This window comes from Astyanax mexicanus, chromosome 4 (genome assembly GCF_023375975.1).
Source record: "Astyanax mexicanus isolate ESR-SI-001 chromosome 4, AstMex3_surface, whole genome shotgun sequence".
NCBI classification, from domain to species: Eukaryota; Metazoa; Chordata; class Actinopteri; order Characiformes; family Acestrorhamphidae; genus Astyanax; species Astyanax mexicanus.
Window position 1 is genome coordinate 13,542,172 of NC_064411.1, and position 16,116 is coordinate 13,558,287.

At 39.2% G+C, this 16,116-nt stretch overlaps 6 protein-coding genes across 9 annotated transcripts in view; 1 reads left to right on the forward strand and 5 right to left on the reverse strand.

Moving 5' to 3' along the window:
* The window catches only part of LOC111197414 (zinc finger protein 239-like), a 191,982-nt gene that overhangs the window by 154,586 nt on the left and 21,280 nt on the right, over positions 1–16,116 (reverse strand). The window lies entirely within an intron of this gene.
* LOC111188866 (zinc finger protein 585A-like) overlaps positions 1–16,116 on the reverse strand; it is a 191,980-nt gene that overhangs the window by 154,586 nt on the left and 21,278 nt on the right. The gene's annotated exons all lie outside the window — the stretch shown is intronic.
* LOC125801425 (zinc finger protein 239-like) overlaps positions 1–16,116 on the reverse strand; it is a 140,676-nt gene that overhangs the window by 103,291 nt on the left and 21,269 nt on the right. The window lies entirely within an intron of this gene.
* The window catches only part of LOC125801188 (general transcription factor II-I repeat domain-containing protein 2A-like), a 173,610-nt gene that overhangs the window by 52,623 nt on the left and 104,871 nt on the right, over positions 1–16,116 (reverse strand). The gene's annotated exons all lie outside the window — the stretch shown is intronic.
* Positions 1–16,116, forward strand: part of LOC125801198 (zinc finger protein 585A-like) — a 171,059-nt gene that overhangs the window by 39,587 nt on the left and 115,356 nt on the right. The window lies entirely within an intron of this gene.
* Positions 8,398–16,116, reverse strand: part of LOC125801238 (uncharacterized) — a 151,099-nt gene continuing 143,380 nt past the window's right edge. Inside the window, exons 1-6 of one of the 2 annotated variants that reach the window (XM_049477651.1) lie at positions 11,796–12,144; positions 10,094–10,248; positions 9,871–9,964; positions 9,209–9,767; positions 8,944–9,118; positions 8,398–8,812 (exon numbers count right to left, since the gene is read on the reverse strand). In XM_049477651.1, coding sequence (XP_049333608.1) covers positions 8,575–8,812; positions 8,944–9,118; positions 9,209–9,767; positions 9,871–9,964; positions 10,094–10,218 — 1,191 coding nt within the window. In that variant the 5' untranslated portion in view covers positions 10,219–10,248; positions 11,796–12,144 and the 3' untranslated portion in view covers positions 8,398–8,574. Of the gene's footprint in view, positions 8,813–8,943; positions 9,119–9,208; positions 9,768–9,870; positions 9,965–10,093; positions 10,249–11,795; positions 12,145–16,116 lie in introns of those variants that run through there. The other variant, XM_049477652.1, reaches the window with a different exon arrangement.

Consider the following 16,116-nt stretch of genomic DNA (forward strand, 5'->3'; position numbering starts at 1 on the left):
TCTGTAAAGATGCTTAGTAAATGATTTGATGTTGTGGTAAGTCCTTGGACAACCATCCTGGCTGCAAATGAGAATGAAGTTCAGTCCCTTTGACAATGCATGTATTTCACGAAGATGCCAAATTAGCTTCTTTACTTCTGTGAATTGTGACTGTCGACATTCTGGACAAGGGTACATTATGCTGTGAATTGTGATGCTTTAAGCTTCGAAATGAGCTTCAGTACCTTAGCTTTCCGGCTAGTTGAGAGAGGCATGTCATAGATGTGTTCAAAGAAGCAGAACACGGAGCTTAGCTGACATGGATAGGCCAGGTTACACACCCAGTAGAGCTTAAATAGCTTGTCCACAGCAGATGTCAGTCCTTCTTCAAGGGGAACAGTGATTCGGTCACTCTTTCCAATGATGACATGTTGCTTTGCGGCAGCCCTCAGATTTCCAACACAGATTAGCTGGGGCTGGTGGGTCTGTGAAGGACAGACATCACAAAGAGAAGCAATGCTGCTTCCAGCCTAAAATGTAACCAAACAAAAGAAACCAAAATTTGAGTTTAATCAGTTGTTACTGCAAACACTTACTAAAAATACAAACGACCGATTTAACAGTTTCTAAATTTTATGTTACTCCAGTTAATAAGCATGTACACAATTACAAACTTTCACACTTGATTAAACTAAATCAGCCACCTTCAATGTCCTTTATGATTTATTTGTTTACTAAAAAAGGCAAAATGTATCTTATAATAAAATTATTCTAGATAGACAGACAAATCGATAGATGGACTTACTGGAACAAAATCAACAAGGAATGTTAATGCAAACTTCACTCAACATCGACTCATTGCAACTGGTGGCAGAAGATGTGTAAGGACTACAAGCATAGTGTAACACTTCTCATCTGAAAATGAGACACAGACACAAATAAAATAAGATTACACAGAGGCTGTAGCATTATATGTGAAATCTAATGAGAGTTATATTTGAAAATATATACCTTCATTCTGGTTTTCCATGTCCTTAAGAGATGCAAGATCGCCTGTCTCCATGATGGCAATTGCCTTCAACTTGGGAATGATGGTAGCCTCCCATCTTCTTAAGAACAAATCTCCTTTTCCCTCAAACATTTTACCAAACTCTGTATCAAGCTTTTAGGAAACAAAAAAATGAGACATTTTAATTTAGGTACATAATACCAGCTATAACACACAAATTGCCAAACTGAGTTCCAAACAGGCCACAGACCTTTTTTCACTTTTATCATAAATTAACTGACTGAGAAATTCATATCACCTCCATGAGTGCACATGTTTTTCAGCTAAACGGTGTTATATAATAACCCTTAACAATATTATCAAGTTATTTACATTACACATGGCATAAAACTGACAGTGAGCCCTAATGAAAAAGCAAAATGTAATTTACCTACCAGAGTTGGCATATCCAAGAAGCGTAGGTATTCCTCAAAGATTTCAGACAGGGAGGGGGAATGTTTGGCTATCCATGATCTGCGCCAGGTGAAGGTTTTCTGCATTGCTGCTTTGATCGATTAAATGTTGTCTGTAGAAGGCCTGAGCCTTTTCATCAAGTTGATCCACTCACTTGTCCCACTACCATCTTCCTCCTCCTTGTCCGGATTAGGACCATCTTCACAGCGTTGTTTGTTTGATCTATAACACCGCTGACCATCTTCTAGCTTTCGACGAATGTAGCGCAGTCTCATTTCCAAAAATCCAGAATGAGAATCTGGATCGTAAAAGTGCTCCTGGCATAAAAAAAAAGTCAAAAGCATAACAGAAAAAACAGTAAGAGCAGCTACTGGTAAGATAATGTTGTTAATAAATAAGAATAACATACATCTCTATATAAAACTATATATTTTTAAATGTTGTACTAAAGCTAAGAGAAATGTACCAAACAAATCACATAAAAAATACAATTAATTAGATGCCACTTCACTTTTTACTTTTGGCATTTAACTGCAGTACAAAATTAAGAAATAAAAAAAATGGCATTTACAAAAGATGCTAGGGACACTGTTGCGTTTGTTAGTCTTAAGGATTTAATTTTTTTTTGTTTCAATCTCTAGTTTTCAGATTTAATTTATGTACACAAATACACTAATTGACATGAAAAAAAATATCTGAAGAGCAGTTTTATTATTATTTAAATTTGAGCAGATGCTTATCCTTACATAAGCTAACCACAACATAAATAACATAACATGCATGAGCAAGAATCATGCCCAATTTTAAAAACAATCAATATGATTTTGTACAATCTACAACTGAGAACCAAAGCATGTACTTACAAATCCTTCCCCGTTTCCATCCACCTGGACTCTCAGGGATGGGAAGACAGCGATGATGTTCTTTGCTAGAGCCACTTTTTCAGTACTTGTTGGATAAGTAATTAATAGAAGAACAACAAAACCAACTCAAAACTTAAATATAAAGCATTTACTCTGCTGTACTTTAGCAGTGTTATACAAGCCACTATAATTTGCTGTATTATTATAATTTTTTTACTTTTCTTGAATATGTTAAAAAGGTGGTTTGTTTTACTCACAATCCATGCTTTTCCACCAGGTCAGATACACATAATTTAACAAGCTTTATTCTTGCTTTTTCTGTCACAGTGCCTTTGGTTTTGAGTTCATCAAGTGTCTCTGGTGCTTTCTTTTCCAAAATGGACCTCAGTTTTTCATGCTCTTGTGAAACTTGAGTATGCTGCACAAAGAAAATCAGCATCTACTAAATGTACTTTCTAAAAAAAACAAAAAAAACAAATGCAGTAATACAATATAAATGTAAATACCTGAGCTTGGGACACTGAAGTGGCCATAGGTTGAGATGATTCAGTCTCTTTGCATGATAAGAACAGCTGGAATCTATCTAAGTTCCTGATGTCTACATTCCTATCTACGTCAATAAATTCCTGAAATTGTGGGTTGAATTTTAGAATTCTCACAACAACATATCCAAGTTGTTCTGCCGATGCTGTTTCAATAAGATGCTCAGTGTTGCCAACATCATAGATCTTCCTTGAATATTCTCTCTTATCCCTGTAGATGGTGGCAAGAACTTGAAAAAAAAAACTTGTTGCAGTTTCTTGGTTCTGAAAACAAATTTGAGAAGAAATTAAACATGAGAAATCTTAAAAATATAGTGCCTTAACTCTCTATCTCCAGCACGCCACTCTACTCTCACGGATAGCTAACTAACTGGGTTATCTATGCATTTTTTTATTTTATTAAACTATTGAGTAAACTATGGAAGCATGTTCCCGCCGCCTAAAAAAGTAAAAATAATCCAGCACATTTTTTATATTATTATTAAGTAAACTGCTCTCATTATTTTGACATACTAAGTCATTATTTTGAGATAGTAAGTCATTATTTTGAGATACTACGTCATCATTTTGTGAACTGTTTTCTGCTGTAACAGTAAGGAGTTGACTAATTGAGTTCCACATCGCTTTTCTGCTCAATTATACACATACATACCATACAGAATAGTCGGAGCCACAGCCACTCTCTTTAACACACTAAAATAGAAGTCCAGTGTGTTATTAAATTAATCTAATATCTCCGGAGGCTTATTTTGATATTGTATGATTCTTCTAAAAGCACCAATATTTCTCAAATAATGACATACTATCTCAAAATAATGAGATAATATCTCGAAATATTGAGATAGTATACCAAAATAATGACTTAGTATCTCAAAATATTGAGATAGCAGTTAACTTAATAGTAAAATTATTATTTATTTTTTTTAGGTGGCAGGAATGGGCTTCCATAGTTTACCCAGGCAGTTAGCTAAGCTAGTTAGTTAACCTAGGTTAGCTAGTCATGCACCAAATTTAGCCAGCTAGTTAATGTTGAGCTAACATTATTAAAAAAAGGCTGCTAATACCAGCTACGTCCCTGTTTTGGTGCCATTTCCTGACTAAACAATGAAGTCGAGCTAAAGTTACACTAGCTGGCTATCTTATTTGGAGAACTAGCTAGCTAACACGAATTTACAACTTAATATATTTTAAAATCCAAATCCAGCATTAAGGCTAATTTAGCTAACCTATGTTGGCTTACTAGCTAGCATTAGTAAGTGTTACCACTTTTTGGGGGACACTCTGTCCGGGCCAGCTGCCTTCCTGGGGTGAAGTCTCCTCAGCTGTCTCCTTACTTCGTCTGCAGTAAAGTTTGGTGGACTGGTGGAGCTGATTTGTCTGCCAGCTGATAGTGTTGATGATGAAGATGGTGGAGGTGAGGGTGGTGTTGGTGCTGATGAAGATGGTGGAGGTGGGGGTGATGGTAGTGGTGATGAAGATGAAGATGGAGGAAGTGAGGAGGATGGTGCTGATGAAGATGATGATGGAGGAGAGAGTGGTGGTGGTGATGAAGATGGAGGTGAGGGTGATGGTGGAGTTGGAGGTGATGGTGGTGGAGATGATGGTGATGATGCAGGAGGGTAGGAGGAGGGGGCAGCAGGAGGACATTCAAACCTGTTGTAAAAGTTGTTAAACTGGTTTGCTGTCCACACCCCCATCTACTGGATTGCCGTTGTTGTTCTTGCACCCAGTGATGGTTTTCATAGCACCCCAGACCTCCTTCATGTTGTTATCTTGCAGCTTTCTTTCCACCTTTTTCCTGTAAGACTCCTTGGCCTCTTTAAGACATACCTTGAGTTCCCTCTGTACGCGCTTTAGCTCTACCAGATTTCCATCTTTGAACGCCCTCTTCTTTTGGTTGAGGAGGTCCTTGACGGTACTGGTAATCCAGGGTTTGTTGTTTGGAAAGCAGCGTACAGTCTTTGTGGTAACAGCAACATCCATACAGAAATTCAAGTAGTCTGTAACACAGTGAGTCACCCCCTCAATGTCCTCGCCATGTGGGTGCAGCAGCACGCTCCAGTCAGTGGTGTCATAGCAGTCCCTTAGGGCTTCCTCTGCTTCAGGAGACCAGACTCTGAATGAGCGTGTGGTAGTGGGCTGCCTCAGTACCAGTGGTTTGTACTGAGGCTGCAGGAAGACCAGGTTGTGATCTGATCTCCCCAGCGGTGGTAGTGGAATAGCCCTGTATGCATCCTTCACACATTAGCATACAGCAAGTTTATGGTTCTGTTATTCCTGGTTGGACAGTCCACAAACTGGAAAAAGGCAGCCAGGGTAGAGTCCAGCGTTACGTGATTAAAATCTCCAGTAATCACATAGAAGGCGTCAGGGTACTGGGTCTGCAGCGCTGCGACAGTGGAGTGGATGACGTCACACGCCGCCTGCACGTCCGCTCTCGGCTGAATGTAAACACAGATGAGGATCGCGTGAGAAAGCTCCCGCGGCATGTAATAAGGTCGGAGACTCACCACTAAAAGTTCAATATCCTGACAGCAGATCACCTTCACGTTTACATGTCCAGGGTTGCACCATCTGTTGTTAATGAAGAGCGCGATCCCCCCACAGCACGCTACACTCCCTGTAGAGCTTCTGATTCTTCACCAGACAGGCTACCTCGTCGGTTTTGTTGGTCAGTGAGTTTACATTCCCCATAACCACCGACGGAACTGAGGGTTTGTACCTCCAGCGCTTCTCCGTCCTCTTAGCCGTTAGCTTAGCCTTTAGCTTAGCTCCGGCCCTACAACCGCGGTATTTCCTTCTCAGTTCCCCCGGGATTGTGTGAACAATGCCCCCACGTCCCGCGGGTTGTAGAGCCAGCAGTTCTTCACGGGAATAAACCTGATATTCCTCGCTGCCCCGCATGCTTACGATAAAAATATCCTTAGGATATAAATAAGATGCACACTAGATGTGTGTAGTAGCACAGAGACGATAAATAAACGTAAAAAACTTGAAAAAAAAACACACAAAGGAGACTGGAACAGGCAGCCACTCGCGTCGGCGCCAGAAGTTGTACATGGGCACCACATTACATTTAATCCACCGGTTGACACTTCATTAGAGCGTTTTTTGGGCCACGGTATCGGTACGGTTTCGATATATATTAATATTAGAGCTTAGATTACCTGCCCAGAGCGCCGAGTGGTCCAGCGGTCTAATGCGCTGCCACTATGAGCGGGAGGTCACAGGTTCGTACCCCCTTTCATGCAGCTTTACCATCAGCTGCCGGCGCTCAGAGGGAGCAAAATTGGCCCTGCTTCCTCCGGGTGGGTAGATAGCGCTCTCTCCCTATCACGTTTTAAGGTGGCGCCGGGCGGCACGAGGCGTCTGTGAGCGGATGAATCGGACCCTAGCCGCTGTGCTTTCCTCCGAGCGTGCTAGCTGCTCAGGCAATGATTCATCAGCAGCAGCTGAAAAAAAAAGGGCTGACTGACCTCACACACGTCGGAGGAGGCGTCTGCTCATCCACATCCTCCAAGAGTCACAGGTGCCACCGGTGATGGGGATGCACAAAAAGGGGTGGGTCAATTGGATAACCAAATTGGGAGAAAAAAAAACAGTTTATCTGCCCGGATCCGACCCGACCCAAGATTTCCCACCACATTCCTCGGGCACCAGGAAATAGTCTGTGACACAGGCACCTATTTTTAATGCTATATTTATTTTATATAAAGCTCTGGCATGATAATCACAATATAACCAAATATCCAAGTATTATCATTAACAAAACACAAATGAAATAACAAACTGAAAGTAAAAAAACATTTTCGTTTACTAAAACTAATAAAAACAGTAATTAAAAGAAAAAAGTAACTTAATGGAACTGAATTGAGAGTTTATAAAACTAACTACAATGACCTGAAATTGAAAATACCCTTAGTTTTTGTGTTTGTTAATTTATTTATAAGCGCTATTTCCACTCCAGCAGTTTAAGAGCAGGTGGTGTTGATGGTAGTTGATCATTTTGGTGAAAATTGGGGAAACCTGTAGAGTTCACTCTAAAAACCAACTAAAACTAACTGAATTGGATTAGAAAAGGTGAAAATAAAATAAAATTAAACTATAATGAATTCAAAACTATTATAACCTTTCAAATAATTCACCAGTTAGAATCTTATAATCATGCAGATCTGGGAGCTTCTCCACTTGTCCACGTTTGAAGTGCGGCGCTGTGTTTAGCTGTTCTTACACATTTTTATTAAATAATAGGTCTGCGCTCTTTCAGTGTTCATTACATTATTCTGAACAGATTTCACTCATCAAACGGCCAAAAACAGACGGTTTATGGTGGTGTGGAGAAGGAGAAACACTCACTGCAGCCACCAACTGCCTGGCCATTCAGTACCAAAATTAAAAAACGCGGGACATGGGAGACTACTGTAGACATTTTCCTGTTTCTTTTTCCTTCACGAGCAGCCAGAAGTTCCTCTTTTAATTGAAGAATTTCCCGGGCACAGCGAGGGCAATGGCAGGTCTCCCCCTCCTCCTGCGGCTGGGACACTGTAGAGCTTAGATTCTCTGCCCGAACCTGACCCGAGTTTGGATCGGGCTTCGGGTCGGGTTTGGGCAGAGAATTTAAGCTCTACAGTGTCCCAAGAGATTTCCCACAGCATTCCTAGCAAACCCACTCCAAATACGACTTAAAACTAACTGAATTTTAAGAGAGAAAGTGAAAACAAAATAAAATTAAACTATAGTAAATTGTTCAAAACTATTATAACCCCGTAATTTACAAGTTAAACTGTTTAAAGAAAGGTGCCCCAGTTAAAATGTTATAATCACACAGCTCTGGCCGCACGAGCCAGCTGTTCTTAAAAAAACATTTTTTATTAAATACTAGGTTTATGCTCCTGTGTTTCATTGTTAATTACCATCATTCTGAACAGATTTTGCTCAAAAACAGGCAGTTTAAGGGACAGGTCGGCTCGGGCTCATAATGACATTTTATGGGTCGGGTGGGGTCGGGCTCGGGCAGAACGTGCACGAGCTCAGGCAGGGTCGGGTCTGATTTTTTGGGCCCAATCTAAGCTCTAGGACACTGGGTTTGGCGTTGACTGTGACCCCGGGGCGGGCTGGGTTGGACTGTGCTGTCGGATATGTCTTCCCACACACGGGGCAAAAAAAGTAATAAAAAAAACTTAAAATTTAAAAAATTAGGAATGAAGGTGAAAAATTACTTAAATGTAATCAGATTACTTAGTTGTCATCGCAGCATTGTCCGACCTGGACGTTACTACCGCTTCTCTCGACCCTGTACGTTCTTTTCACCCTCATTGGCTAAAAAATATTTAAATACAGTTCTAACTATCATCTAAACACACGGAAATCGCCAATATTCACCCTTTCCCTCCCAAAAAACAGCTAAAATCCAAAACATAACCAATTACCACTGACCTAAATCACTGAAACAAAGCAAACACCCTCTAACTTTAATAAACAGACTCAAAACGAACTGCTTTGATGGAATCCTGAAATAGAGATAAGTTATAGAGAGACAGGATACTTCATCTTCAGCAATTAACACTTTATTAAAACAGAGCTCTGGGAACGACTTCCACTCACAAGGAGTTCATTTCTTTCTTACACATACAGTTTGACTAACAATCGGCTGGTCTTGACGACCAGGCGCTAACGGCCAGATCTTGCAAGTAACGGACCTTTAATACAGAGAAGTATTTTAGATAACTTAATGAGTTTGTGTCCTTTGTCTCAACTGCCTTCCTCCGCTATGTACAGTGACGTCCTTCTGTAGATCCTTCAGGCGCGCCTTTATCTGTGCATGGATCCTTTGGAAGTCCCTCACGCTGAGTTTTGTTTGGGTTGCAGGCAGGTTGTTTAGGAATTTGAAGAACTTGTGGATGTTTACTAGATTAATTCTTATGGTTGTGGGTTTCATTCGGTCTGTTTTCAGAACCTCCACCCACCTGTAAACAATAGAACATAGAACAAAATACAAACCCAAACAAACAGTTAATTTAACTCCACAGTTGGATAACAAATTAATGGTAAGTATAACTTACGCTAATTAAAGATAAGTATAATTTTTAATACTTACTCTGCAATCTTCGTTGAGTTGGCTAAAAAGGAAAAGTCCCCCTTCAGGAGCTTGCCCTCTCCTGCAAACAAAAGAAACCTGCGGACGTGGCTCCGGCAGGTTTTGCAGTTGTCTTTCACTTTGCTTGAAGGATTGGCCCCGACAACGAAGACAAAAAAGTCTTGTAGGACTTGTTCTGTAAAACATAATTTTTACATGAATAAAATAGTTACAATTGGAAAACATTTTTGCCTTTAATATGAAAAATGATAATAGATGCACGTACCATATTTTGGGGCATGCTCTGTTTCAAAATCATCCTTTCTGGAAAATTTATTTCGGAGCTTCTTCTGGGGGCTTGCCATGTAGAGCTGCGCCAGCCTGGAGAGCTCCTGGCTTTTATGCTGGCAGTCCTGCCTGGGGCATTCTCCCTTCCCCAAACCCAGACGTGCCTTGAGCTCCTGATTTTCTCTCAGAAGCTGCTGGCAGTCTGTGTTTGAGCAGTTGGGTGTGAGGTCCTGGGTGGTCTCTGCCGGCGCTGGCTCTGGTTTGACATCTGTGGACATTTCAGGTGTTTCAGTGTCGGGTGGGATGTCTATGGACCTCCCCAGGACTTCCGATTTCGGACTGGAAGTCCGCCGAGGTCCCTGGCTGCAGGCTGGGTCCGCCGCTGCTGGTGCGTCGGGGGGTGGTTGGGTCCATCGGTCATCCTGGGTGGTCTGCCTGCCGCCCAAATCCAGCACGCTGACCATCAGCACCTGGGGATGGGTTGCCCTCAGTTTTCCTAGCTGCTCCAGGATGTATTGTTTTTTGCACCTTGTGATGATGCTCTTAGCTTCATCGGGCTATAAAACAAGTAAACACATAACAAGACATTAGCTTATAAGCATCATTACTAACGTATTACAAAAATCTTGAAATAAAAAGCGAACAATTTGTTTCACATACCGTTTTATCAAAGTGGCATTCTGCGTAATGCCTGTCGAGCCTTTTAACCGTTTTCCTGCATTGAGGCTCTTCACATCGAAACAACCCCTTTACGCTAAATATTAATAATATATTTTAGTTTATGCAATTCCGTATAAAAATATGTATAAATAACATTTTTACAAGTAGTCGAGTATTAAGTATAAAAGTTGCTATTCTGTTATGTTTTATAAGTAGTAATTACCGTCCGCTGGAGAGGCTCAGGAGCAGGGCCTTCTCTTTGGGATTCGCCACGTTGTGGAATCCCGACAGATGCTTAGGAAGATTCGAGTATGTGACGTGGCAAATAGGGCACTGCTGGTGCCTCATTGTGTCCTCTAACCAAAAATGTGCCGATTTCTGGAAAGAAGGTGGATTAAGCGTTATAAGCTAATTCTCGTTTTTAAGGAATAACAGGGCACAGTTGAGCCATTAGCTGTGCCTCGCTAAACCTCCTTCTGCTCTCTGATGTCACGTTCGCTTTTGCGCAGTAACAATATTTTTTATATATACAGTACAGGCCAAAAGTTTGGACACACCTTCTCATTCAATGAGTTTTCTTTATTTTCTATTTACATTGTTGACTCTCACTGAAAGCATCAAAACTATGAATGAACACATGTGGAGTTTTGTACAAAAAATGACCTGGCCTCCACAGTCATCGGACCTGAACCCAATCAGATGGTTTGGGGCGAGCTGGACCACAGAGTGAAGGCAAAGGAGTAACAAGTGCTAAACACCTCTGGGAACTCCTTCAAGACTGTTGGAAAACCATTTCAGGTGACCACATCTTGAAGCTCATTGAAAGAATGCAAAGAGTGTGTGTAGCACTTTAGACAGGAACGCGTGACACATGTACACTAAGGTTACACAAATTAACAATATGGACCATAATAATGGACCAGTTAGGTTCGCTCTGGGAGCAAAGTACATGAAATAAATGAAACAAGGGATGTGGCAAGTTATAAAATGTATTAAATGTTATTAAAAAAATGCAGTAATCACAAAGTACAATTTTCCCCAGAAAAAAAAAAAAATCTGAATGACCAAACCACAGGTAAATATTCACTTTCAGTTCCAACTTTCAGTTCCAACTTTAACCTTTCAGTGAAAGTATCAATCAAACCTAAACACCCATTTCTTTTTTTCCCCAGATTTATTTATTTAAGCTTGGTAAGTATTAACTATTACTATTAATTATAGACTATTTACAGTAATTTTATTAACTTACTAATTCTTTCTTCTTTTCTAGATTCCCTTTCATTATTACACTTATTTTATGAGTCTAGTTTTAGAGTTAGAAATGTATTACCTATTTAAGAATCCTTCAGATTTCAATTAAACCAAAAACACACATTTAACTGTTACAAAAGAACAATAACAATCAATAAATCAAATGTCAAAATAAATACGTCAGTAACCAATAAACTTTTCCCTTCTTTTCACAGATCTCAAATCTTCAAATAAAATAAATTTTACTTCTCATGTTCTGTTATATCAAAAGTTCAGTCCACTCAATAATCAAGAAAAAAACGTACCTGTTTAAGTTAGATGAAAACAGTGTCTGAGTAACTCATATCATCTCTACTGTTCACACAATTACAGTCACATGTCTGTGGCTTAGTAATAGCTTAACATTCAGCAGTATTATTACAAAAACAATACCCAAATACTCTGAATACAGTTTAATAAGTGCTATTTTCCTCACAGTTGTTCATACACATTAATACAGCTTCTCCCACAGCTTATTTAGCAGTATTAGCTTAGCTGTTTGTAATACACTCAACGGCATTAGCTTAGCACAGTGAGTGGCGTTAGCCGCTAGGCTAATTAGCGCTATTTTACAGCTCTATTTACTCTTGGCTATTTCAGTCTAAAAACACACTTTTCTGTGTTTTAACACTCACCGAATCTCTCCCGGTGTTCTTACACCATATTTTAGACGCAGTTTGAAGCAGAGTTCTCCGTCCACCTTCAGGTTCCCCAGGGCTAAACAGGAGCGTTTGGGCAGCTCACAGTCAGAGAACTTTCCTCCCTTACTCCACACGGTAGATCCACAGGTTCAGCAGCGGCACTCAGCTCTTTACTGATTGTTTCTGATTAAAAACGCTGAGTTCTGGAGATTTCTAGTGTTAGTGTTCTTAATATTACGAGCTGAAACAGTCTGTTCAGAAGCTCTCTCTCCATCTCCGTCTCAGAGAAGTTTTTCTGAGTTAACACAACCAGAGTTAACGCCCACTTTCCAAAACATAACCCGCCTCCGTCTCTTAGAGGAATATAATTGGCTGCTATTTTGTGCGTTGGACCCTCTGAGAATGCTGATTGGCCACTTTCAGCGCGCTGAATTCTCTAAAGAAGTCTGATTGGCCGCTTTTTAGCGCCAATTTAATTTCTTTTGTGAAATAAATTAAAACTTTTTATTTGGAAGAGTTTTGTCTTGACTATTTTTTAATACTAAAAATATATATATAATTACAATTTATATAATTTGCATTCTCCATTTATCCACTTTATCAGTGTCTTTGTGACCCATTTAAGAACTAGAATATAAAACATGTTTTCAGTAATTTCAACTTTTTTTTCTTAAGAACATAACTCCACGTGTTCATTTATAGTTTTGATGCCTTCAGTGAGAATCTACAGTGTACATAGTCATAAAAATAAAGAAATTTAATACAGATTTTTCTGAATGTGTTTTCTGAATTTAATGTTTATGTGGCATCATATGATATGGCTAGCACAACTTCTATTAAATAACAGAAATAGCGTTTTAGGGTCGCACAAGTGCTAGGATGCAAGTGATTTACAAAAAATAACTTTGGTGAACAAAGACATGTATGTGAATATATTCCCTATCTACCTAACCATTAGAGTTACGTTAGAAAGAATTTCATCATTTGGTCCACCTAGTCGACCTGAACAGCCTAACAGTACTTTGGTCAACGTGTGACTTACAGGTCTTCTTTAAGTACCAAAAAAACACATAAGTTCCTAACCATAGGGTAAGTTATTTTATTCAAACTACTATTAGTTTTATTAGGGCGACTAGGCGGAATAAATGACACATTTTGTTTGTTGCTCACCTTGTCTAAAGTCTTACTATTTATGTATTCTGAATACTTTCCATAAATTGAGGTCATTCACACCTACTGCCTATAAAATCACTCTCTGACATCACAATGGACCATCCTGATTTCTGTATAGAAGGGTACTTCACACTTGTAAAAGCTTTGAAAAATTTCCAAATTTCAGTTTTAAACTAATTATTTGTAAAATAAATATGATTTGTTTGAGTTTATTTGTTAATGGGAGGGTAAAAAAATAAAACTTTTTTTTCAACTTTAAACTTTTCCAAAATGAGTCCAGCAGGCATTCTCATTCTGCTACAAAATATTCGCCAATTTGACACATTTTTTTTTACATATTAAAGGAAGAAGTTACTGATGTTTAGACTATTTGGGCCAGATTAAATCAGGTTCTGTGTAGAAATATAAGACAAACACCTCTGGTTGCTTGTGTCACTTAAAACTACCCCAACAAATAGCACTTACTAATTACTATGGAAAGGTCAGTGCTGTTGTTAGAGCACCAATTGTGACATTGATTCCAGTAGATACTTTTTTTAAATCTAAATTTAATTTAAAATATTATGGTCACATTGTCTAAAGTCTTACTATTTATGTATTCTGAAAGATTTCCATAAATTGAGGTCATTCACAGCTCCTCCCTGTAAAATCACTCTCTGACATCACAATGGACCATCCTGATTTCTGTATAGAAGGGTACTTCACACTTGTAAAAGAATTTGAAAATTCACATGCAAATATCAGTTTAAACTAAACTGTAAAATAAAAATGATTTCTTTAAGAATTGATTTGTATATAGGATGGTGAATATTTTTAAAACTTTTCCAAAATGAGTTCAGCAAGCATTCTCATTCTACTACAAAATATTAGCCAATTTTGAAATGTTTTTGTTTACAGCTAAGTAAGAAGTTACTGATGTTGAGACTATTTGGGCCAGATTATATCTGGTTCTGTTTAGAAATTTAAGACAAACACCTCTGGTTGCTTGAGTCACTTAAACACGTTTTGCTGCAGACAACAACCGTTTTTATGTTTTTTTTTTTCTTTTTTTGTTTTTGCAGTGCATTATGAATTATAGATTAAAATTCATGTTAGAAAATCAGAAATCATACCTAAAACATTTAACATATTCTATAAAAACTCAATATTCATATCCACCTTCTGGAAATGTAACATTCTAGTAATTGAAAGCCTATTGTAGATACATATGTAATTACATTTACATGTTGAATTTGCTACACAAATATTGTAAAGAATTGTAGGTTTTTCAGCTGAACAGTGAGACATGTGTGGGCGTGTCTAGTTGTACAGGAGCAAGAAGCACCCATTCAGAATCTGCTACTAGTTTCTCAAACCACCAGAGACACCAGACTCTCTGAAATGTATAAAAATATATATACAATTTTCATTATAAAAAGTATCATACATTTATAAACTATTATTTAGCATAATTGTTCCACATGTAACCCATGTTCATGTAAATAATAATTAAAATAAATAAATGTTTGATTCTTTTTTTATACTGAAAATTGTACTAATTTTCTCAACACAGAATAACATCAGCTGTTTCAGCACTGCAGAGATAATTAATAAAGCTCATAAACTGCAGTTTTAATCATTTAAAACAAGCTCTGTGTGTAACTCCAGCATCAGTAGCAGTAATGCTAGTACATTTACTGAATAAAAAAACATTATTTTTAGAAAATGGAAATATAGGGGCACGTTTTCTTTTCTATTTTAGTGAAATACTTTGTTCTACTTTGTAAAATTAAAGGAAAACCCCAGAGAAGTAGTTATACAGTGTTTTAAATGAGAGTTTTAGCTGTTTAGCTCCATTCAACTCCATGCATTGAGGACTCCCTCGCGGGCTCCCTCTAGCGGTGATGGGGTATACTGTGATATAGCGGGGGAGGGGGCGGGGCTCTACATAACCCGGATGAGGCTGAGCTTCCGGGGACTGTAGCTGCAGCGCCGGATTAAGAGCAGGATCAGCTGAACTACAGAAGGTATGGAGAATTTTCTCTCTCTCTCTCTCTCTCTCTCTCTCTCTCTCTCTCTCTCTCTCTCTCTTCAACACGCTGTTCTACATTCACTCCTACACCCAGATCAACACCACCCACACATAGTGATGGGCAGATGAAACCTCATTGGGTGTATGGCACATTTCCCACACTGTATCGCTACTGTGTTGAAACTGTGTTGCTGTATTACTTAATGGCGACATCTGCTGGACTGAGAAAGTCATTGCAAGCAACTGTGCGAGGAACTGCATCGGTCACGTGGTTTTCCTTAAAATAATACGCGGTCCGACACAGGGGTTCCCCTTGTTTGCTCGGTGCATGCGCCGAGGTTTCAGTGTCGTCAGACCCATCGCCTCCAAACGATACAGGAAGTGTATCGGTCACGTGGTTTTCCTTAACTTGATACGCGCACCGACACGGGGTTTCGCCTTGACAGCTCGGCGCATGTGCCGAGGTTTCAGGGTCGTCAGACCCATCACTACCCTGATAGCAGACTACTCCGATCCGGATCCGTTTTACCTCCGGCAGATCCGCGCTACAGTCAGGTCTGTTTAGTGGATCTGGTCCGGCTTCACTCCGGGTTCGGGTTATGATTGTGACTCACGTTCAGATCCGTTTTACTGACGGTAAATCCGCATAACAGTCCGTCTCATTTCACGCCTTCCATATGACTTCAGCACGGAGTCAGATACCAGATGTGAGTTCAGTGTCAGTTCAGTGTCGTTTTGCGGATCCGGGCCGCATCGGCGGAGCGGCACAGGAGCGGGAGAAATTCAAACTCAGCGCGAGGACCAACTGACATCTGCTGAATCTGCGCTTCAGGTGAGTTAACTAGCTAACTAGCTATCAGCGTCATTTAATTACATTTATTGCTCATTTTTAATCTTGTATATGCTAAAGTTGATTTATCACGTGTATGTTGGATAATATCAATTGTTTTTTTGTGTATTTAATGTTAATTGTTGTCAATTTGTAGGCAAAATTGACAAAAAGCTTCAGTTAACGATACCAGTTAGTATTAGCTAGTATAACTAGCTAAGCTAACCAGGCTAACTAGCTGAAATAAACGCTGTTAACTCATTTTGCTCGAGTAACACACCTTTTTTTTTTATTAAAATAAA